Source organism: Panthera onca, chromosome F1 (assembly GCF_046562875.1).
Source record: "Panthera onca isolate mPanOnc1 chromosome F1, mPanOnc1 haplotype 2, whole genome shotgun sequence".
NCBI lineage: Eukaryota > Metazoa > Chordata > Mammalia > Carnivora > Felidae > Panthera > Panthera onca.
Window position 1 is genome coordinate 59,938,622 of NC_138355.1, and position 25,319 is coordinate 59,963,940.

At 38.7% G+C, this 25,319-nt stretch overlaps 1 protein-coding gene across 5 annotated transcripts in view; it reads right to left on the reverse strand.

Annotated features, from left to right (window-relative positions):
• The window catches only part of RAB3GAP2 (RAB3 GTPase activating non-catalytic protein subunit 2), a 103,425-nt gene that overhangs the window by 74,929 nt on the left and 3,177 nt on the right, over positions 1-25,319 (reverse strand). For all 5 annotated transcript variants that reach the window (XR_014136445.1, XM_081791927.1, XM_081791928.1 and 2 more), the window contains exon 2: positions 7,963-8,027. Coding sequence is in view for 4 of the 5 variants with exons in the window: in XM_081791927.1 (XP_081648053.1) it covers positions 7,963-8,027 (65 nt within the window). In the remaining variant the exon portion in view is untranslated. The remainder of the gene's footprint in view (positions 1-7,962; positions 8,028-25,319) is intronic.

The window sequence follows — 25,319 nt, forward strand, 5'->3', positions numbered from 1 at the left end:
TAACAGACCAACTCACCAGAATCTATTAAAAACATCAATGGCCATATAGGTCAAAAGTTCTGAAGCCCCCAAAGAGGCCAAGGGATTTTAGAAACAGGCAGGAGGAATAGTAGAAAGAAGGACTGAGTTACACTGAAAGCCATGAGCTAGACCCAGGTTTTTGAACTTTAGGACAACTGACATTTTGGGCTGGAAAATTCTTTTAGAATGCTGTCCTGTGTACTGTAAGGTGTTTAGCAGCGTCCCTGTCCTCTACCCCCTGAGATGCACCTTCCCCCAAGTTGTGACAACCTAAAATTTCTCTCGACAGTGCCCAATATCTCCCAAGGGGACAAAATCACCTCCAATTGAGAATCACTAGGCTAGACCCAGCATGTAGTAACATTAACAGGAAGGTCATTGGCAAAATGAGTGTTTCTAAGAGTCAAACGCCAAAATCTCAATGAGAGCCCACCTTAGTAAGGAGAACCTCTGTAGCCATTTCCCCTTTTGTAAAAGAACCTAAAACATAACCTTGGTATAACTTGGGTGCTCTCCTCTGCCTGTGGCCAATCTGGTGCTTAGGTCTCTTATGCGGTGGGTGACTCCAGAGTCTAATGACACTAAAATAAGGCAAAATATTTTCCAGTATTATCCCAGATTATTAATGTTCTAAGAATCTCTAATCAGGTCATGCTATATCCAATTTCTCAGTCTATAAACAAACATTTCTCTGGGGCCCTCTCTCTGGCCAGCATGCATTCATTTCTTGTTAATCTGCTAAATCAAATTGTAAACTGTACTACACCACTTTCTGTAAAACAGACAAAACACATTCCAAAGTGTCTTCTGAATGGAAATTTTCCACGCGTCCTACCTTAACTGAAGGCCTCAACCCAGCAGCTTCTGTGCTTCCTGAAACCATTGCCCTGCAAATCCTGGATTCTCTATTTCCTACCGTTTGGACTTAATACACCAATGAAGGAAAGCTTATTAAATCTGCCTTAAAATTAAACCTTGTCCAGCTTCTTCCTTAACTGCCTCCATTTCTATTACTGCATGAGGCTGAGCAAAATACCCCCCCCCACCCCATCACTTCTTTCCCAAAGCAAACAAATTATAATCTAAACTAAAAGCCCTTGTAACCACACTGTAGAAAATACAGCAAAGCTATTTACTATCAGAGGATCATTCACCGGTAGGTGTTATAGTATAACTATGTTCTTTTACTTTGGGCAAGTAGGAATCCCTTAAGCTTATTTTTTGCACTTGTACACAAAGAGTTATTTGGGGCATTTTTATAGACTGAATTGTGTCCTCTCAAAATTCCCACGTTGAAGCCCTAATCCCTGATGGGACTGTTATCTGGAGATGGGGCCTTTAAGGGGGTAACTAAGGTTAAATGAGGTCAGAAGGGCAGAGCCTTAATCTGACAGACTGGTTATCCTTATAAGAGGAAGAGACACCATGACTCACTGCTCTCTCTTTGCACACAGAGGAAAGGCCACATAAGGACACAGTGAGAAGGTGGCTGTGTACAAGCCAGGAAAAGGGGTCTCACCAGAAGCCAACTCTGACAGCACCTTGAACTTGAACTTCTAGCTTTCAGAACTGTGAGAAAATAGGGGCGCCTGGGTGGCTCAGTTGGTTAAGCGTCCGACTTTGGCTCAGGTCATGATCTCATGGTCCATGAGTTCGAGCCCCATGTCGGGCTCTGTGCTGACAGCTCGGAGCCTGGAGCCTGTCTCAGATTCTGTGTCTCCCTCTCTCTCTGACCCTCCCCCATTCATGCTCTGTCTCTCTCTGTCTCAAAAATAAATAAACATTAAAAAAAAAAAAATTAAAAAAAAAAAAAAAGAACTGTGAGAAAATAGATTTCTGTTAAGAGCCCAAGTCTGTAGTATTCTGTTACAGCAGCCAAGCTGACTCACGTAGGCATGAAATACCTACAGAAGAAAGAGATTTGTCCTCTAATGAAAGCTATCCTTAAAGTTCCTAAGCCTACCCATGTCACAAATGTATCCTTTCCTGAACATGGTGGCTACTGCTGATAAAGGGTATTAGAATATGCTTTCTTCACTGAGCCCTTATTATAGCGGACATCTCAGAATCACAGAAAGCTGAAGACGCTTCTCCCATCCTTAAAAGAGCTTTGTCCACACTGGTGCCAAATCTTTCTGATTACAGAAACCCTTCCCTTTCTTCTGCCAAAAATAAGAACCTACTCTCAAAGAGCTGACAGACTTATGGAGATAAAAGCACCCCGAAGTTTTTAGTTTTCTGCTGGACACACTAACAGCCAGCTGGCCTCCAGGCCGGCATTCGGTGCTCGTGGTGGCTGTTGCTATGCTTTACTCTTAGCTACCCCACCTGTGGCTCATCTGCGCACCACTGCAGCCCCCCTAAAGACCAAAACACAACACCTCTCCAGTGTCAGACTATTCTCCTCTGCTGTTCATAATGACCACAACCCAGTGGTGGAGAACGCTACCATTGTTTTTACAGTTACAGCACCTTGACGCAGCCATAAATTGATTGCAAGACTTGTCTCTTATTCCAATACTGGTCTCAACTTCAATGTGGACAAGACCTACAAGTGAGACTCTCAGGAAAGGCAGGTTTTGAGTTTGTTGTCTGTTCCTTTATTTTAATTTAATTTAATTTAATTTAATTTAATTTAATTTAATTTTATTTTAGAGAGAGAGAGAGAGGGAGGGAGGGAGGAAGACGGGGCAGAGAGAGAGGGAGGGAGAGAGGGAGAGACAGAAAGAGAAAGAGAGAGAGAGAGAATGAATCCCAAGCAGGCTCTGTGTTATCATCACAGAGCCTGCTACAGGGCTGGATCCCACAAACCGTGAGATCATGACCTGAGCTGAAATCAAGAGTCAGTCACTTAATCGAGGGCCACCCAGGTGCCCCTTGCTGTCTATTCCTAACAAGAGACAGTAGAAAGTTCCTTCTCCATTCTGACAAGGTGGCTACCTCTCTTACCTTGACTACGGCATGCAATTCGTACATCTGCCGAAATTTATTCTGATTCTTGTTATGCCTCTAAAGCTGGCTATGCCTTTGGAATTTTCATGATCCTGGACAGTAGCAGAAATAACACAAGTCTCTTACCTCAGTTAACATTTCCAATAGCCCTGGTATCAACCATTTTGCTCAGCAAAACCTCACCTCCTAGTGATGTTATGCATGGACAGTGATGATGCTGCAGTGTAAGGCAGCAATCACATCCTTTCGCCTGGCCATCCTGCCATTTTTGTTCTCACTACCGAACAGTCTCCCTTCACAAAGATGCTGTCTTACTTTAAGGACAGGATCCAAATTCAAAGAAGCTCTGTTAAATACAGCAGGATCATTTTAACACCAGGTAACATCTCAATATCACTATCCTGGCCCACTTTTGTTGTCATTCAAATACCTTCTCCTTTGCCATGTATATAAGATCCTGACAAGGCACAAGGGTTCAAAGGGGGATAATCAGAACAGTTAGGAATGACTTGTACACCCAAAATTGTCGTCAACTGTCTCACTGGCCGGGTATGCCAAATCCACTGTGTGAGAAAATCAGTTGAGACAAAGAGAACAAGCTACCATCATCCACAAGGGCCATTTGTAAACAACCAAATTTTATCCAAATGAAGAAATGTGCTACACGTAAGTTAATGTGTTTTGGACTGAGTAGAAACATATTTCAGCTTTTTACTGAAACAGTTAAAAGAAGTTTTACTCATAAATTTAGGATAGACTTACCAATAAACAGAAGTTGGCACGCCTTAACAGACGCAAAGAAAGTATAAGAGTATACACACTCTAACCAGGCGATCATTGCTCACATCACCCAGGATCAGCTGGAACAGTGGCACATCAATATAAAATATTATAATATAAGCCGGCCCATGAAAAGTCATGAGTATGAGAGACACAACTAACTAATCAAAAGACCCACTACAACTTACTCCACAGAGCAGCAAAGGTGAGCTTTCTAAATCAGAAATAGTGTGGTTTCTGATCACATTAAGAATAAACTCCAGATGGGGCGCCTGGGTGGCGCAGTCGGTTAAGCGTCCGACTTCAGCTCAGGTCACGATCTCGCGGTCCGTGAGTTCAAGCCCCGCGTCGGGCTCTGGGCTGATGGCTCAGAGCCTGGAGCCTGCTTCCGATTCTGTGTCTCCTTCTCTCTTTGCCCCTACCCCCTTCATGCTCTGTCTCTCTCTGTCTCAAAAATAAACGTTAAAAAAAAAAAAAAAAAAAAGAATAAACTCCAGGGCCGCCTGGGTGGCTCAGTTAAGCGTCCAACTTCAGCGCAGGTCATGATCTCACAGTTCAGGAGTTTGAGCCCTGCACTGGACTCTCTGCAGTCACCCCAGAGCCCGCCTCGGATCCTCGGGCTCCCTCTCTCTCTGCCCCTCCCCCACTCACACTTTTTCTCTCTCTCTCTCTCTCTCTCAAAAATAAACATTAAAATAAACTCCACAGGGCATCTGGATGGCTCAGTCAGTTAAGCATCCAACTTTGCCTCAAGTCATGATCTTGCTGTTTATAAGTTTGAGCCCTGCGTCAGGATCTGTGCTGACAGCTCGTAGTCTGAAGCCTGCTTCACATTCTGTCTACTTCTCTCTGCTCCTCTCCTGCGTGCTCTCTCTCTCTCTCTCTCAAAATAGATAAACATTAAAAAAAAATTTTTAATAAAAAATAAAAATAATAAACTCCAAATTCATAAAGCCTTACATCAGGACTATTGCTTCTCTGACCCCAAATTGTAGCTTCGATCATTTTCTACTCTGGTACGTTACAATGCCACGAGGAAGTACACACTTAGAGAAGGCACACTGTCATGTGAGCCAAAAAGCAGGGATATGACACACTATCAGTAAACTAACCCCCTTAATATTATCAGGTTAATTAATATTACATCTAGTATTTAATATTTATTAATATTAATACTTAATATTACAGAAAATGTAACAGACACACAACTCTCCAACTATGTCATTCACTAGGAAAAATCCATTCCAGAAAGAACCAACTATGCCCCAGTAGACACAGTAAGATGTAGGCCTCTAGGTCTGTAAATAAATACCGTAACTCAGCACCAGCACCCTTTTAGATGTTTAACAGTAACTGTCCCAATGGAACCTCCCGGAGATCACAAATGCGTGTGTCCACTTTAACGCGCAATGTCTGTGAGGTTTATTCCAGAAAACCTCAAACTTACCCAGGAGCTTGTTGTATTACTCACAACAGTCACTTAGCTATAGGTTTCTAGAAAACAAATACTGAATGTAGCCAACGCCACATGCAAAGTAGCTACCAGTCACACCGCCTCTTTCTGAGAGGTTCTCCAAGCACACCCATCTCCTCCTGAGAGGTTTACTCACGCGGTCATGCGGAGCCTCCAACCCTCTTTACACACACCCCCTCGCCTTTCTTTCCGCCCCCATAGTAGCTAATGAGACCTCTGGTGGATGCCCCATCAGAGGGCAGCATTAAGAGGCAGGCTGACATCCCACGGAGTGGCCGGGTATAAATACTACGCCCCACCGTCTGCAAATGTCCTGTACCGGGTAGTGATGAAGAGACTCCATCAAATCCTCATATGAGCTCTGGGTGTGAAACAAAGAAGAGAAAAGAATCCAAGACAACCACAAATGAAAGACACAAATAACAGCCATGAAACAGTGTAGATCGTGAGTAAGCGGAAGCCAGTCGGTCTTGGTAAAAACAGAGACAGAGTACAGCTGAGTCCCCATGATGACACCGCACTAGAGGGGCAAGGAACAAGGTGTCTGTTTGCTGAAGTGACGGTGTAACAAGTTCCTCGAGCTGCATTACATCTTATTCAACACATTCCAATTCTCCGTAAGGCCTTCTGAACTGGTTTCCTGTTCTTAATCTCCCCACGGAGCTTTTCCACCAACTGGCACGACGTAGCAGGCTCCACTTCCTACAACACAATGCTCTTCCATTTCTCCCTCAAACCTATTCTAGTTTTCCCCACCATCCATCCAGCTGCTCAAGCCAAACGCCTGCTCAAGCCAAAAACCAAAAGTAAGTTTTCTTTTTAGAAAGAAACTTGTAGTGGGTATTTTCAAACACTGCCAAAAATGAAGAGACTGGTACCTTTCACCCGGCTTTAGGGAGTACCAACACCTTGCCAAGGATGTTTCATCTACTCTTCATCACATCCCAGGATCACAGAAGTAAATCCTCGGTTTTTTTTCCCTTTCATCCCTCACAACCAACTGAGAGCAAAATCTTATTATCTCTAAACTTATCCTGAATCCATCACTATCTCATTTTCACTAATATCACCTTAGGGGAAGCCATCATCATTTCCCAGCTACACTACCACAACAGCTTCCTAACTGCTCTCCCTGCTTCTACTTTCGCTCCCTATTTCAACTTATCCCAAAAAGCAGCGAAGATGAATTTTAAAAGTGAGAAGTCAGCTATGTGCGGTTTCCTATCACATTTACAAGAACTCCAAATTCACAAAGCCTTACATGAAGCCCGCCAATTTCTCTGACCCCATCTCATAGCCTCCAGTCCTGCCAAGCCACACTGGCCTTCTTTATGTCCTCCAAACTCCAAGCCCAGTCCTGCCACAGGGCCTCTGCATGAGCTGTTGCCCTGGCCTGCAATGTTCTTTGCCAGATCTTCACGTCGCTGACTCCCTGTTGTCTTTCAGACCGCAGCTTAAATGTGGTATCCTCTAAAAAGCCTTCCTAGGCCACCCAAGCTATAGTAGTCACTTGATCACTTGCCATCACATCACCGTTTGAATCCCCTACATAACTCTGATTACCACCATTTGATACTTTTATCTATCTTTCTGAAAAAAAATTTTCTCTCCCCATTAGAGTATAAGCTGCTAGAACAGGGATGATAAGAAGATCTACCCAATATATATGTTCATTCTTCTTTCTTCATAAAAAATTGTAATTTTGTTCAGTCATGGGCCTCAGGAGACGTTGACCCTTTATCTTCCAACTCGAGGGAATGGTATGACTGACTGATGAAAAATCTATCCCCTGCCAGTGACTAGTTCAAAAATGAGTGTCTGGCCTTATTCTGGCCAAGAAGATACAGGCAAGGCTCGCTAGAGGTTTCTGAAAAAGTTGTTCCCTGCTCCTGTAAGAGTCTGTTTTCTCCCTCTGGTCACGAATGAAGAAACATGGTGCCACACTCCATCTAGAGAAAAACAATCTTTAGGATGAAGTCAGTACTGTATATGCAGAGGAGACAGAAGGAAAAAACTTAAGTCCTTGATGACATAGTTGAATCTCCTGATCAAACAACCTATGAGTCCATACTACCTCTGACTTCCTTCTATACGAGCTAATGAATCTCCTTGTTATTTAAGCCAGTTTAGGTTAGATTGTCTATTACTGATAGATGAAAATACATCCAGGGACTTCCTCTACTTACTCATTGCTATACTTCCAGCATCTAGAAAAATGCCTAGATTATGATGGGCACTTAACAAATATGTGTTGAATAAGTAGAGGAGTCTAAAATAATAACTAATCAAGGAGAAAGAATCCTAACACAGTTATTCTCCATTCAGCCTGCTTAGCTGGCTGACTTAAAGTCATTAAATCCTTAAGAAAGGTATCTACTTGGGGTGCCTGGGTGGCTCAGTCAGTTAAGCATCTGACTCTTGACCTCGGCTCAGGTCATGATCTTACAGTTTGTGAGATCAAGCCCCCCATCGGGCTCCATGCTGACAGCAGCACGAAGCCTGCTTGGGATTCTCTCTCTGTCCCTCCCCTGCTAACACGTGCACATGCTCCCTCTCTCAATATAAATAAATATATACCTTGAAAATAAAAATATTTGCTTAAGTACTATTAAGTAAGCATAAAGATGTCCTTGACAAAGGTTTTCAAATGTCGACCTAACACTGGAATGTGTCACCATCATTACAAAAGGAAAATGCCACTTTCAAAAAGCATGCATACATTTATAAAGACTTACAGGTTCTTGGGGTTCTGTTTCTTCCCATGCTCCCCAACCATCATCTTCCCAGCTTGTTGATTTACCTATTATTAAAAAAGATGAAAAGTGCTTACATGAAACAAAGAGCTTAACAATATTTTTAAAAACATTCCTCTAAACATAATAGAACACCTGATATATATATATAAATACATATTATATAAATATAATGTTGGCATTAAGGAAGAAAAAGGTAAACTATACAACGGCAAAATTTTGCTGTACGTAATAATTGGGAAACATTCGGGCTGAATTTCCAAATCTATGTAGAACTGTGCAAGTTATTTGGATGTTAAGATACTGGATATCAAGTTTCCACATTTAAACCAAACCACAAAGGTGAATTTTAAAAATCTTTAAAATTACAAATATTTGTTGCTCAGACATGAGACAAATTAAATGCACACAGTGACAAAAAACACACCTAACATTTCACACGGATACCTTAATGTAACTTTTTTTTAATAAAACAAAGTATCAATGAAAAAAACTGAATTTTGAAACAAGAGGTCTATAATTTCTGATATTTTCTGACACTCTGTGATTTCCTTCACATGAGAACATTTGCTCAGATTAAAATAGGATGTTCAAGAAACACCGTAACAAGGAATTAGAATCTCAAAAAGGTATGGAGAGTATCTTTGAATTTATCTCTTATGATATATCACATCAGAAGAAAAAAAACTATTACTTTTGAGCAACTATTCTGAGACAAACATTTTATATATGTTACCTCAAACTAAATTAAAAAACAGATAAAGTTCAAAGAAAACGTGAAAAGATCAGGCAGTTGCATAACTAGAAACTTAGGCCCCAGAATCAGATTGCCTAGGTCCACATCCTGGATCTAGGACTTACCAGCAAGTTAGCCCATATTTGCAAACTTTACTTGTCTCCGTAAAAGCATGGAAATCAGAAGTGCTTACTATCTCGTCAGATTGTTATAAGGATTTAAATCAAATAGCATACTAAAATCCTCAGTGCCTGACACATAGTAAGTTCTCAATGCTAATCATCAAGAGTTAGTTATTAAAATACTACAAAACATAAACAAAATATTGTATTTAAACCAGTCAAGCTTCATATTTCTAGCAAAGAATCATTTTAAAAGATGGGACTAAACCAGATACCTAGGATGCTTACAGTGGGAAGGACGCATATATAACATTCAATTATATATAAGGTTTTAAAAGTTGCTAAACTCAATTACATATAGATGGTAAGAAAGTAACAGTCTGGTACCTGGAATCATGGCTCAATTAGCTTTGTGATAATATTCTCATCTTTGGTACTGAAATACCAGGTAACTACTTCCTAATTGCCAAGCACATTCCTAGCCATATTATAAGTCCTAAAGCAGCACTATCATTTGATTAACACTGCATAGCTTGTAGAAGATCTCCATATACACGTCAAATAAACAACTTAACAGATGCTCTGTTACATACCACGTGCATGTGCCATGCCCTGTACTGGGAACAGAGAAAAATTCAAACATATTCCTTGTCCTTACAGGATGTGCGACCCAATGCAGACAAACACATAACATAGTACATGGTGAGTGCCGTAACAACTACTTAATATAAAAAAGAGGAGATAGTGAGAGAGATGTCACAAAATGCAGGGAAGAGTCACCGTCGGTCTTTCAAGAGCAGCCAGGAACTTTTCAAATTTACGTGAAAAAAAAAAAGGTTAACATGAGCAAAGGCAGAAAGAGGCAACTCACATATAGGGGTTATCACATAACAACTAACATATTCAGATTTCTATGTGTCTAAGTGCTTTATAGACATTAATTCACTTACACATGCCAAGGATTCTTTATCGTCCCTTTACTACAATGAGAAAACCAGATCACTTAGTTTATATAGCTGGACCAAGATCACAGAGCATTAAGTGGTGGAGTGGGGTTTGAAACCAGGGCTCCTGGAGTTCTAAAGCCCACGCTCACACATATTCTGCTATACTTACTCTCTACTCTCCTATGGCTTATGAAGGAGCATAAAAACTAGGAAACATGGGGCTTACAGTTAAGGCCAAAAAGCAAGATGACATATTATTTTAAATTTTTAAAAATGTTTTATTTATTTTTGAGAGACAGAAACAGAGCATGAGCAGGGGAGGGGCAGGGAGAGAGGGACACAGAATCCAAAGCAGGCTCCAGGCTCCAAGCTGTCAGCACAGAGCCCGATGCGGGGCCCACATTCCTAAACTGTGAGATCATGACCTGAGCCGAAGTCTGAGGCTTAACCCACTGAGCCACCTGACATATTATTTTAAAACAGAAACATTCCTGGGGCGCCTGGGTGGCTCAGTCGGTTGAGCGTCCAACTTCGGCTCAGGTCATGATCTCGCAATCTGTGGGTTCGAGCCCCCAGCTCAGAGCCTGGAGCCTGCTTCGGATTCTGTGTCTCCCTCTCTCTCTGCCCCTCCCCCACTCACGCTCTGTCTCTCTCTGTCTCAGAAATAAATAAACATTAAAAAAAATTAAATGCATAAAATAGAAACATTCCGAAGGGGTGCCTGGGTGGCTCAGTCGGTTGAGTGTCCAACTTCGGCTCAGGTCATGATCTCACGGCTCACGAGTTCGAGCCCTGCATCGGGCTCTATGCTGATGGCTCAGAGCCTGGAGCCTGTTTCCGATTCTGTGTCTCCCTCTCTGCCCCAACCCACTCGCATTGTCTCTCTCTCAAAAATAAATAAACATTAAAAAAAAACTTAAAATAGAAACATTCCCTTGATATCAAGATTTGGAAACTTTTTCTAAATTGGAAAATTACAGTTTGTTCTTTGGCAATCTAATTCAGTTAGGCAATTTCTTTACTCTCCTAATTTTTCCATTAGACCAAAAACAATTGCCTTATTGTGGGCCGATGGCAACTAGGCCATCCCATCTACAGAGTTTTAGAAAATGCACTATTTTTCTTGTTCAAGAAAGGAAAGTACCTTGAAAAGCTTATCCCTCTAAAATCCATAATTCAATTTTAATACTGCTATAAAATGAATATATCGAAATACCACAATCTCAGAAAGACCATGTAGAATTGCAAGCACATAATGGGGTCAGCTAATGGTTCACTCCCTCAGTCAGTCACTGATTCATTCAACAAACATGACATCTTTTGTGTGTTGGCCACTGTGCTAAGTGCTAGAGACACAAAAGCAAATAAGCCTTCAAAGAGCTTAGTTTGGAAATTAAAAAAAAAAAAAAAAAGCTTAGTTTGTGCACATAACTTCTGAACAAAACAATGAAAAATGTCTTATTTCTCCTCCATACTGAAATAAAAAGCACCTGACTCAATTCACAAATGACTCATACAATCAAACACAAGACAGCAGCAATTTGGATTTCCTGCCCCTGCAGAGACCTGGTATCTCTTCATAGCAGAATCAGAAACATCCAGGAAGAGAAAGACCTTGACAAATTCTTTATACGAGATATTTATGTTCATGAAGGTTTATCCATTTCTCGAGGCCCCTGATAGAAGTTTCTATTAACAAGAGGGGAAGGGGACTTAATCAGGCATCTCCCCCTATCATAGGAATATATTTTCTAAAGAAGTCAGAGCTTAATGGAAGGTGAAACAGAACTATTACTCAGGAAGGTCAAAGATGTTTCTGAAGGTTGGTCTAGAATCCTAAGCCTATTTATAATACTGTAAGAAAATGAATTCTGATTCTCATCAACTCAAAAGTGGAAACCGTTTTTTTTTAAAGGGAGACATTTGGAAACTGGGTACTACCCTTATGGCTATTTCTACTCTGTGCCGGTGATGTAAATTTTGCAGCCTCCTGAAGTCTGCTGAAAATCATTTGATACCATTTTGCAGAGTGCTGTCTGACGGCTACTGTCAGCTGTTAAAAAGTGTTGGAATCTTGCACTTCACTGAGGTTATTTCTTATGCCCTCAAACTGTGCAAGCAGGCCAAGCACATTCTTTAAAAAAAAAAATGGTTTATATTAAAAAAATATCTGATGAATGTCTAATCAAGTTGCCATTCAGGCGAATAATTTTGTTCAGGCAGTCTTTCCCTCTGGTAACTTTTCTATGAAGGCTGGTGTTCTACAAGTGATCCCGTAGTCAGCGTTTTTTAAATGATCCTTAATCAAAGTTGTAGATAACAAAACCAACGTATTTAATATATTTAAGAACTGTGCACTATTCAGTGTCAATATGAAACATTACTATAGGACCTTAAGATCTATACATTCTATGTACTCATAATGAAATAACACTAACTTTTCATTATTACTTACTATAAAGAAAAGCTAAAAATCATTCACCATGATTGTCTCTTAGAATAAATAGACAAAAATCTCCTATGGGGCAGGGTAATTTTAAAGGCCCAAGCTGTGGTATAACTTAAGAGGTAAGCCAATTTAACAGTGTATTCTAGACTAAGGACACCAGAACATACAACTTCTTTAGGGTAGTCAGGGTCCAGTATGAAAATTCCAAACGCTCCACAATTCACCAAATCATTTAGCCATTGGCAGTCACCTAGTTTGCTTACTAAGCTAAGTGGCACTCATTTTAGTCAAAGGCTAGACTATAGATTATAAGGTCATTTTAAATGTTTTCCCCATTTATTAAATAAGTAGCAAACATCCAGTCTTCAGAAAGCAAATCTTTAAATGACACTGTCAGCAACTGCCTATGTCTTTCATTATGCTAAAGTCTAATTCAACAAAATTGATCAGAAAATTAAGAAAATGGGATTCACATTCACTGCCTTATAAAATTAGAGTTACTGTCTCTTCTGCAGATTCCTCTCTCTAGGTAGCGCTGCAAGAGGTGGAAATAATGAATCAGGGATGATTGAAGTTCCAGGGATGGCCTCACCCTGTAAATCTGAAGCAGACCGTCCACGCATCACTCTCTGAGGAACACCGGCTTCAAAGATAAACTTTAATGCCAATCTAATCTGATCCTAATTATCCTTTTTTCCTTTGCCTGCCACCACCCTTCTATTCTCTCCAATTAGACTCTTCACTCATTGGTGGCCAGTCTTTAGCAGTGCTCTCCGATAAAAATATAATGGGAGCCACACATTCAATTTAAAATTTAGTAGTAGCCATATTTTAAAAGTAGAAAAAAACAGGTGAAATTTTAATATGTTATGTAATATAATATGGCCAACATACCACTTCAATATGTAATCAATGTTAAATTATTCAGAAGATATTTTACTTTTTTCCCCACACTAAATCTTCAAAATCTGATGTATATTTTACACTTCGAGCACATCTGTTCGGACGAGGCACATTTCAAGTGCTCAAAAGTTTATGTGGCTAGCAGCTACAGTATGAGACAGCACAAATCTAAAACAACTATTAGGTCTCTGGTGTCAGGTTGTCTGGGTTGGATACCCAGTTTTACCCCCTAAAGAGTTATAGGACCTTAGGCAATTTATGTAATCTCTTACTGTCTCAGCTTCGTCTTTAGCAAAATGGAGTGAATAACTATATTTACTTCATACTGTTGTTAGAATATAGCCAAAGCACTAGGAACAGTGCTTAGCACATAGACACTCTTAACGGCTGTTAAAATTATCATTCTCCATCCAGTGGTATTGCAAGAGTGGCTCAATATTCACAAATCAATTAACATGATACATCACATCAATACGAGAAAGGGTAAAAGCCATATCATTCCAATAGATGCAGAAAAAGCATGTGACAAATACAACATCTATTCATGATTAAAAACTCTCCACAAAGTAGGTTTAGAGAGACCATACCTCAACATAACAAAGGCCCTACAGAGAGAACCCAAAGCGAACATCATACTCAATGGGGAAAAAAGTGAGAACTTTTCCCCTAAGAGGATGTCCATTCTCAGCATCTTTACTCACCATAGTACTGGAAGTCCTAGCTACAGCAATTAGCATAATGAAATAAAGGCATCCCAACTGGTAAGGAAAAAGTAAAACTCTATTTGCAATTGACATGATACCATATATGGAAAACCTGAAAGACTCCACCAAAAAAACGACAACTGACAAATGAATTTCAGTATATTGATACAAAAATCAATATACAGAAATCTGTTGCATTTCTATATACTAATAATGAAGCAGCCAAAAGAGCAATTAAGGAAACAATCCTATTTAGGGGCACCTGGGTGGTTCAGTCGGTTGAGCGTCCGACTTCGGCTCACGTCATGATCTCACAGTCTGTGGGTTCGAGCCCCGCATCAGGCTCTGTGCTGACCGCTTGCTCAGAGCCTGGAGCCTGCTTCAGATTGTGTGTGTCCTCTCTCTGCCCCTCCCCCACTCACGCTTTGTCTCACTCTGTTTCTCAAAAATAAATAAATGTAAAAAAAAATTAAAAAAAAAAAAAGAAACAATCCTATTTAGGGGCACCTGGGTGGTTCAGTCGGTTAAGCATCTGACCTCAGCTTAGGTTTGTCAGCTTGAGCCCCACGTTGGGCTCTGTGCTGACAGCTCAGAGCCTGGAGCCTGCTTTAGATTCTGTGTCTCCCTTGCTGTCTCCCTCCCTCCCTCAAAAATAAAAAGTTTTTTTAAAATCCTATTTACAATTGCATCAAAAATAATAAGATACCTAGGAATAAACTTAACCAAGGAGGTGAAAGACCTGTACTTTGAAAACACTGATAAAAGAAACTGAAGATGACACAAAGAGAAAAATATTCCACGTGCACGAATTAGAAAAACAAATATTGTTAAAATGTCCATACTAGACAAAACAACCTACACATTTAATGCAATCCCTATCAAAATACCAACAGCATTTTTCACAAGAACTAGAACAATCCTAAAATGTGTGTGGAACTACAAAAGACGGTGAATAGCCAAAGCAATCTTGAAAAAGAAAAACAAAACATGAGGTATCACAATCTCAAATTTCAAGATATACTACAAAGCTGTACTAGGGACACCTGGGTGGCTCAGACAGTAAAGCATTCAACTCTTGATCGGCTCTTCGCTGACAGCCCGGAGCCTGCTTGGGATCCTCTCCCTCTCTCCTGCTCACTCGCTCTCTCAAAATAAATAAAATAAACATTAAAAAAAAAAAAAGGCATACTACAAAGCTGTAGTAATCAAAAGAGTATGATACTGGCACAAAAATAGACCTATAGGTCAACAGAACAGAATAGAGAGGCCAGAAATAAACCCACAATCACATGATAAACTAATATTCAACAAAGAAGCCAAGAATATACAACAGGAGATAGACACTCTTCAACAAATAGTGTTGGGAAAACTGGACAGCTACATGCAAAAGAATGACACTGGACCACTTCCTCACACCATACACAAAAATAAATTCAAAATGGATTGAAGACCTAAATGTGAGACCTGACACCATAAAAATCCTAGGAGAGAGCACAGACAGTAATTTCTCTGACACTGGCCAAAGCAACATTTTTCTAGATATGTCTCCTGAGGCAAGGGAAACAAAAAGCAAAAACAAACAGTTGGGATGGCATCAAAATAAAAAGTTTCTGCAGAGCAAAGCAAACAAAACTAAAAGCCAAGCTACTGAATGGGAGAAGATATTTGCAAATGACACATCTAATAAAGGACTAGTATCCAAGATATATAAGGAACTTAGACAATTCAACACAAAACAAATAATCCAATTAAAAATGGGCAGAAGACATGAACAGGTATTTCTCCAAAGAAAACATACAGATGGTCAACAGATACATAAAAAGATGCTCAACATCACTCCTCATCAGGGAAACACAAATCAAAACCACAATGAGATATCACTTCATACCTGTCCAAACAGCTAAAATCAAAAACACAAGAACAGCAAGTGTTGGTGAGGCTGTGGAGAAAAAGGAACCCTCACGCACGACTGGTGAAAATGTAAATGGATGCAGCCACTGTTAGGAACAGTATAGAGGCTCCTCAAACAATTAAAAATAGAATTACCTTATGACCCAGTAATTCCACTACTGGGTATTTACCCAAAGATTATTAAAATACTAATTCAAAGGGATACATGAACCCCTATGTTTACTGTAGCATTATTTACAATAGTCAAATTAAGGAAGCAGCTAAGTGTCCATCAATAGATGACTGATAAAAAGGCGGTATACATAAACGATGAAATATTACTCAGCCATAAAAAGAATGAAATCTTGCCATTTGCCACGACATGGATGGATCTAGAGGGTGTAACGTCAAACGAAGTCAGTCGGAGAAAGACAAATACCATATGCTTTCACTCATAGGCGAAATTTAAGAAACAAAACAAGCAAAGGGGGAAAAATGAGACAAACCCCAAGAAACTACAGAGAACTGATGGTTAGCAGAGGAGAGGTGGGGAGATGCGGGGGATGGGGGAGATCATAGGAGATGAGGATTAAGGAGATGTACAGAATTGCTTATTCACTATATTATACACTTAAAACTAATATAATACTGTATGTTAATTACACTGGAATTAAAAATAATAAAAATCCACTTACCTGGAAAAAAAACTCTTTTTAAAAATGGCAAATAGTGCCTACTGAAAAAAATCTAAAATAGATCATGGAACTCCTACCCTCGTCTTGCTACTTTCATGCTGAGATTCATGTACCAGATGTTGCTCCTAAAGCAATAATTTTACAACTGTATTACATCAGCATAGCCTCCGTCTATAAGCCAAATATTTCAAAGGCTCATGTTTTAACTGGGTTTTCCCACTTCATTTCCCGAGCAACCTACTGAAAAACTGGCATTTCCAAGTACATGAGACAGTTCTGCTTAGTTTTGAATGTTTTAATTTGGGTGGGGGTGAGGGGGCGGGGAAGAACCTTTCTGGAGAGGTGAGCTTTCTTTAAATTTTCACACTCTTAGCCAATTTCCCTTAAAATTTACCGAAAATCAAGGACTATGCTGAGGATTTTGATTCTTTGCAAATGTTTGCCAGCTTAAAATATTTTGTTAGTCTACTTCATTTGATGACATTACCCTTCATTCCTGCTTTCATACCACATCTTGAATCATTCTTGTTCTCTACATTAAAAAAAAAATTTCATAAGCTGATCTCTTTTATTTGTCTCCACAACTTATATAATGTGGAGAGAAATGAAAACAAGTAAGTAATAATAATAATAGTAACAAAAAGCAACTACCTCTTCAGTGATTAGTAACTTGACTTTTCAATCCTGAAGTTTTTTATACCTGTCACTGAAGATGACTATTTTGAACTGTCTAAAGGGGTTGATAACATAAGCACAAACTGATGGTCTTATCCTGATCAAGTTCAACACTTTGCCTGAATGAATAAAACCAGTGACTTCAAAATGTAAAATGTAACTACATCTCCTTCTGGAGAGAATTTATCCCCGAAGAGATCAGATTATACTGGTATAGAAGAACTGTTCAGTCCCTCATTTGATAAATGATATAGTTATTGACACAGAGAAAACACATTTTAATTCAAACATGAAAAATTATAGATTTTTTTTAGGGGTACTCCCAGTGAATGAATTATTCTACCAACAAAAGCTCAAATAAGAAATTCAACTTTTCTTTCTGTAGCTCTTTTTAATTCCAAAAATACCTTAGTCTGATTTGCTTCTGAACAGTCTGTCCTCATAAACTGAGTGTATGTTTTTCATATAACAAGAACCTGAAGCTAGAAAGGAAACTGAATCCTGAAGCGGGCAATTAATTTGGCAGTATTTGCTTTTTCCAATATGAGCATGTCAAGATCAAAAACTAAATGAGAAACTGAAATCATTAAATGTTAGAAAAAGAAAAACTTAATTTAATCTCCACGGTCTAATAAAAGATCTTATTAGCACAGAAGCAAATTCGTTTCCATTCTTCCTGAGACAAGAAAAAAAGAGAGAATGTACTTGTTTCTATAAAGAGCAAGAACCTCTAGAACCCACGGCTTGTAAGTAATTCAGAAACTTCAACAAAATTAGCTGGCTCTTCTTGGCCAAGGCAAAGAACCCATCACAGAGCAATACGAAATAAAAAAGGACTAAAGAACAGAGAAACTGCTTCTTAATTTCCTATGCCTCAGAATTATTCATCTTTTTCTATTTCTAGGGAAATGGTAAAATAAATTGCATATTAACATATTCTTTTCAGCACATAAAATATGCAGCAATCTAAAATGAAGAGGCCATCCCATTTCTACAAGCAGCTTCTTTCAGAACACCATGATTAAATCAGACTAGCTCTTCAAGGGTCCTTTCAGTTCTAGAATTCTAATGACTTCTGTTGTCAAGTAAGTGTATGCTCTTAATAGTTCACAAAATGACAGAACTGAAAATATCTTTAAGGTCTAAAATATCCTCCTCCTCTAAAAAGTTTATAAAAATAAATATGCTCCCTTTGCCCCAAATCCTAAGAACTCTTTAGACCCATCTTAACAAAAACAACAAAATCTACATAGACTTAACATGATTTAATTGCCCTAGTCCATTTTCTATTCATTTTGTTTTTCAAAAGAAATCATAAGGTCAATAATGTGTATGTTAGAAAAAGCTTTTACATGTTTTATAATTGTTTCCTACAATGTCATACTTACGTATTACTGATTTATTATATCCAAAGCTTCAGAAAAAGACAATCATGGCTAATAAGGTGAGGATGTGAAATATGGGTGAAGGTATGTAAATACTGCTAGCTATAGCTAATTCCTGCATATTCTAAAGAAGCCAATACAACACTATTATTTAACTCATTATAATATTCAACTAGTACTAGTAGTACTAGTGAGAAAATTTTCCTTGTATTTGAAGTAAATTCTTCTAATGCCAGATTAACTTTGCTATTACCTGCCGCTTTAAAAAAAAATACAGATAAAGTCTGATAACAATCTTATTTTATCGCATGAGAACCGTTTTTCACTTATCAGGAAAGCAAGTCAAAGAAACTGTAACAAAGAATGACGACAAGTATGTGTGTAAATAGGCACTTCTGTTTACCATGGATAGGAGTGAACCCAACCACTTTTTAGAGTAATTTGGCAACTGTAACCAAGATTTAAAATGTGAATGTCTATCATTCAGCAATTCCAACCCTAGAAATGTACACACAGAAATACCGATATCATACGTAAACACACGCATAAGGATGCTTACTAGAGCATTTTCTTATAGCAAAAATTTTGGAAATAATCTGAATGTTCATTGATAGGGGAATAAATATAGCCTGGTAGAGTCTTCATTGGAACACTGTGTGGTCATTAGAAAAAATGCTATAGAGTTGCGTATACAAACTTGGAAAGATGTTCACATCAGATAAGCACAAGAGAAAAGTTCCAGAGTACATATTTGACAAAAATGAGACTATAATACAAAATTAAAATAAATACCCAAGCAGCATGTGTGTTGTCTAAGCAGAGAGTCTCAGAGGAGTCTTACCACAGCAGCACTTTACAATGGAACTTTGATGATGGAAGTGTTCTACATCTGTACTCTCCAATAAGCTATCCACTAGACACATGTAGCCACTGAGCACTTGAAATATAGCTAGTATGACGGAGGAACTGAATTTTTACTTTTATTTCTATTAAAGTACCACATATCACTAATGGCTACCATATTGAACAGCACAGCACTGAAGTTTTAACACCTAGAAGGTGGGATATGAGCGGCCAGAAGGTGACTTTCATGTCTGATTTTATATACTTAAAAAAAAAAAAAAAAAAAGGCAATGTGACAATGAGTAACTAAGTCTCTCTTAACCTTCTCTCTTCCAGGAAATTTGTGAGACCTCGGCTCACATGGCACAAAGAAAAGCGATCTGTCTTTGGAAGACTATTTCTGTTCTTCTTTTCAAGGAGAAATATGGGCATGGCACACACCTAAGAGATTCAAGGATTCCTTTCCATCAGGAAGGTTCACTTAGGGTCTCTATAGTTCCAAATGGTAATCAGCATAGTAGTCATGCAAAAAAATACTTCCTGTCTTACAATTCCAGGATGGCCACTTTAAATAATACTAAATAGCACCTGAGGAATACCTTGCTAAGAAGATTACCTCCCCTTCTGGAATACAGCCACCCAACTGGTCTTTCTACTTCCACTTTCACCCACCAGTCCCATCCATTCTCTTCTTTGCTGACAAAACAATGTCGCCAGGATATTAGCTGGTTATGCTTCTTCTCAGCTCAAATTCCTTTCATAGATTGCCACTGCTAACTCTGGCAAGTTTCAAACTCCATCGCCACTGCTACAGCCCTAGTTCTGTCTTTACTTCTGAAGGCCCTCATCTGACTTCTATAAACATCTCCCAAACGGTCATCTACCTCTAGCTTTGAACTACCCAATCTATTCTTTTCACAGCCACCAAATCCATCTACCCGCAACTCAAATCCTGAAATGCTATGCTTTTGCTTAAAACCATCAATGTCTACTCCTTGCCTGTAGTAGAACTTCCTAGTAAACTACAAATAGGCTACCGGTATCTCTCATCTCTCATGACAGCCAGGTAGGGCTTGGGGCTATTCGAACTACTGGCAGGTCACTTCCCACCATGAGCATCTTTATTTATTCTGTATGACCAATTTATTACCATACTGATACACATTTTTATTATGTTAAAAAACATAAAATTCACCATCTTAACCATTTTTAAGTGTACAGTTCAGTAGTACAAAATATATTCACGTTGTTGTGAAACAGATCTCTAGAACTTTTTCATCTTGCAAATCTGAAACGCTACACCCATTAAACAAGGCTCTTTTCCCCCTCCCCCACCCCCCACCCCTGGCTCCCAGGTCCCAGTAACCCCATTCTAATTCTCATTTCTATGAATTTATTTACTTTAGTGGAATCATGTAGCATTTGTCTTTTTGTGACTAATATTTCACATAGCATAATGTCCTCAAGGTTCATTCCCATTGTAGCATGCTGTATGATTCCCCTTAAGGCTGAATAATATTCCATTGTATGTATACATATTTGGTTTATCCATCCATTCAACAATAGACATTTGGACTGCTTCTACTCCTTGGCTTTTGTGAGCAGCACTGCTATGAACACAGGTGTGCAAATATCTCTTTGAGACAGTTTTCAATTCTTTCGGATATACACTCAGAAATGAGACGTAAATGAGACTGAATTATACAATTCCATTTGTTTTTTGAGGAAATTCCACACTGTTTTCCATAGCAGTTGCACCATTCTACAATTCTGCCAACAGTGTAGAGCTCCAATTTCTCCACAGCCTTGCCAGCAGTTGTTATTTTCTGGGGTTTTTTTCTTTAATAGTAGCCATCCTAATGGGTGTGGGGTGATCTCTCATTATGGTGTTGATTTGCATTTCTCATGATTACGGATATTGAGCATCTATTCGTGTTTATTGACCATTTCTATGACATCATTGGAAAAATGTCTGTTCAACTCCTTTGTCCAGGTTTTGGTTTTACTGTTGAGGTGAAGTAGTTCTTTATATATCATGGATACTAACCCCTTATTAGATAACATGATTTGCAAATATTTTCTCCCATTCCGTAAGTGGCCTTTTTACCGTTGACCGCATCCTCTGATTCACAAATGTTTTAAAGTTTGATATAGTCCCATTTGCCTGTTTTCTCTTTTGTTGCCTCTGCTTTGTGCGTTATATCCAAGAACTCACTGGGAAGTTCAATGTCATAAAGCTTCCCCCTATGTTTTCTTCTAAGCATTTTATAGTTTTAGGTGTTATATTTAGGTCTTTAATCCATTTTGAGTTAATTTTTGTATATGGTCTAAGAAGTCCAATTTCATTCTTTTGTATATGGATATGCAGCTTTTTCAACACCATTTGTTGAAGAAACTGTCCTTTCCCCCACTGAGTGGTCTTGGTATCCCTGTCAAAGATCACCTGACCATATACGCAAGGGTTTATTTCCGGACTCTACTCTACTTGTCTATTTGTCTGTATGCCAGTACCACATGGTTTTGATTAGTGCAGTTTTATAATATTTTGAAATCAAGAGGTATGAGTCCTCCAACTTTTTTCTTCTTTTTCAAAATTGTTTTCACTATTCAGATACAAAGTTTCATTTTTTATGTGTCCTATGATGAAAAAAAAGACTGGGAATGACTGAGCCCTATAGAAGATTACCTTCAAACTTTTTGTTTATATACACCCCCAAGAGTTTTTCAATGGTATGTATCCCCTGCATAAAAGATACAATTTCTGATATATGATAAACATGGACATTTTCATATAAATGTATACCATCCTTTTAAACTTATTCAGTAGATTCCATACACTATAAGGAAAAGATACCAATATCCATTAAAAAATGATGTTCTTTAAAGGTAGTAAGTACTCCCTTCTTCTCCTTAAATGCCTATTTCCATTCCATTTCCTCCACAGAGTGCTATTCTAATTATTAATCCAAAAATTTCTCTGCAAAAACATGAATTGAGAAAAATCTTTGCTGTGACAAGAATTTTATTAGAATTATGTATTAGAATTTTTCTTCTTGACCTATTTCAATTATTATTAGGAGCCAATAACAGAGAATAACAACATACATATATCACAAATTTTGATGACTATTAAACTTAAATAGCAAAAATTATTTGGAAATGTCTCGAGATGCATGGAGAGTTTATGGGGCCTTGATTAAAGGGGACTTTTTCTAAATAATCTGGAGCAACTTACTATAATAATATTCAGAATGTATGAAAGGTGAGCCTTTATTTAGTAAAGTGGGAGAAAGGCAGGGTAGAAAGGAAGGCACTTCAAAGAGTACCTAGAAATTAGTTTACTTAAAACTATCTGTTGCCAAGTAACTCTTGGGCAAATTTCCATGTAACCCCAAGGTACTCTTAACTTCCATCTGATGATGCATAAAATTGTGAAGTTTCTCTGACAATTTCTGCAGGCTCATCCCTTACCATACCCCACTCTCCCGCAATTTTCTATTTGCAGCATCTGAACCTCATCCTGTTTCACATCCCTTGGCTGACCATTTCTCTCCACCTGACGGACATCCATTAAACTAAGACTCAGTGAAAGTAACAGTTGCTCTAAGAAGACTTCCGTGAGTCCCCTATATAGAATGAACACTCCTTCATTCTCCAACTGTCATGTGCCAAGTTACAGAACAACACCTTTAACACTCCTTTTACGTGCTTATTTCCTTTACTGGCTGAAAGCTCCTTGAGCAAAGGGACTTATTTTATGCCTACTTTGTGCTTAGTACACAGGAAGTACTCAACAAATACTAGCTTAATGAAACAAGACAATGCCTGTCTCAATTTCCTCACTGACACATTTTATCTGTAAGAGCTCTTCCGATTTTAAAAAGCTAACAAAATCCAGTAATCCCATAAGTTTTCTAAAATTCCTATAAACGTTCCACTTTCAGATTACATCTCTACCCCTAGTATGATCTGAAACAAGAGAAAGCATTTTCACAAGGTATAAAAAATGGGTATTTTATGCCCTTTGTAATATCCCATCATGTAAAGTGATTCCATGATTTTAGGTTATCCTAAAAAGCACACTTTGCTCAGCAGTTGTATAAAAACATGACTTTAATGGACGACTCCAAGGTAATTTCCTGCTTGCTTTATCTTCTATCTTTCCGGTAAAAGAGGCAGGAAGGAAAGCTGCCTTACTTTTTTAGTATGCCACCTGGAAATTATTTTATTATCAGGTAATTATGAGATCCACAATACTGTAATATCCAAATTACCTCCAAATATTCTGATTCTCCCTCTCTGTATGTCTATTTTCTACACTCCCCCCCTCAACTCAATTATAAACATCAGAAAGCTCTGGTCCGGAAATCCAGTCTCACTGGAAATTATGCCACCATAGTTTATGTGCAGACCCCTACTACTACCCATCTATGAAATTTCAAAGCATGAGACCAAAATTTTTGTCTGAAATAGCATTTGATTTAGTAGAAACAATTACTAATAGTTACCACTAATATAAACAATGGGAAATAGTGTAGGGTTAAAGATCTTTTTTTTTTTTTTAATGTTTATTTATTTTTGAGAGAGAGAGAGTGTGTGAGTGGGTGACGGGCAGAGAGAGAGAGAGAGACAGAGAATCCAAAGCAGGCTCCAGGCTCTGAGCTGCCAGCACAGAGCCCGACGTGGGGCTGGAACTCTTGAACCGTGAGATGATGACCTGAGCCGAAGTTGGATGCTTAACCAACAGAGCTACCCAGGTGCCCCAGGGTTCAAGACCTCTCTTAAAGCCATAGAAGACATTCTCATTTCATAATTGAAGATACAAAGTACCATAAAGTCATACTCTTATTCTCTGACAATTCAAACATAGAAGAGAGTAGTACAGAGTTCTGGGTCTCCAGGCACCGGGTTATCACTATGTCTATGGCAGCTGTCCACATTAAAAGAATTACTGAACCAACTAATGAGCCTTCAAGATCATCACTTACCTACAACAAATAATTCATGACAAGTAGTTGAGGGGTTTTTGTTATTATTGTTGTTTTGGTTGTACATACCCCCTAAAGATGAGCTGGGATAAGAAATTAAAACTATATAAGCTAGGAAAATAAAATGATCTCATGACTTCTGCTTCCTAATAAAGTAATCATTTATAACACTAATAAAGTGAAGAAACGCAAAGCCAAACACCATCCGCAGGTTAAGGCAGGTCCTACTTACCTGCTCTTTTTACTCTGTAAATTTGCACCCTCACAAAACCTTAGTTCACGTTGTCCTAATGAAGACCTCTTTACAAAACTGGAGGTTTTGTAAAAAAACAAACAAAAAACACCTGCAGTGATTATGGAAACCATAGCCTTAGTCATTCCAAGAATTTGAAGTAAACTATCAACAGTATGACAAGATATTTGATGATTTTTAATTTAATGCACTGTTTTAGCGGTAAAATATTGGCTTGGCAAATGGGCTCAACTGGGTAAGAGGTTCCGTCTCTATTTATTTTCTACTTGAATTGATGGTAGCCACAATAATACCAACACACACAAACCTGAGAGTTTGATTTAAAAGGGTAAGAAATTAAATCACCCTTGCAAACTCATGAGCATATTGCAAATTAATCTAGATGTTTATATCCCCAGATGACTCTATATCCCCACTGCCCAGATTGATACCGTAAGGCTAGCCTTCACTGTGCAACCTTGGACAAGTATTCACTCTGTATGTACCTAAATCTTAGCACCTACAACTGTGCCACACAATAGGGTAGGCACTAGCCACATCTGGCCACTGGCACATTTGGCACATCTGAAGCTTAAATTAAGTAAAATTAAAACTTCAGCTCTTCGGTAGCACTTGCCACATTTCAAGGGCTCAAGAGCCAGATGTGGCTAGAGGCTACCATACTGGACGGGACACAGTGATAAAAATAAATGGTATGATGGGGCGTAACAAAGGCAATTGAGTGGGCAGGAGCGACTACGTTAGATGAG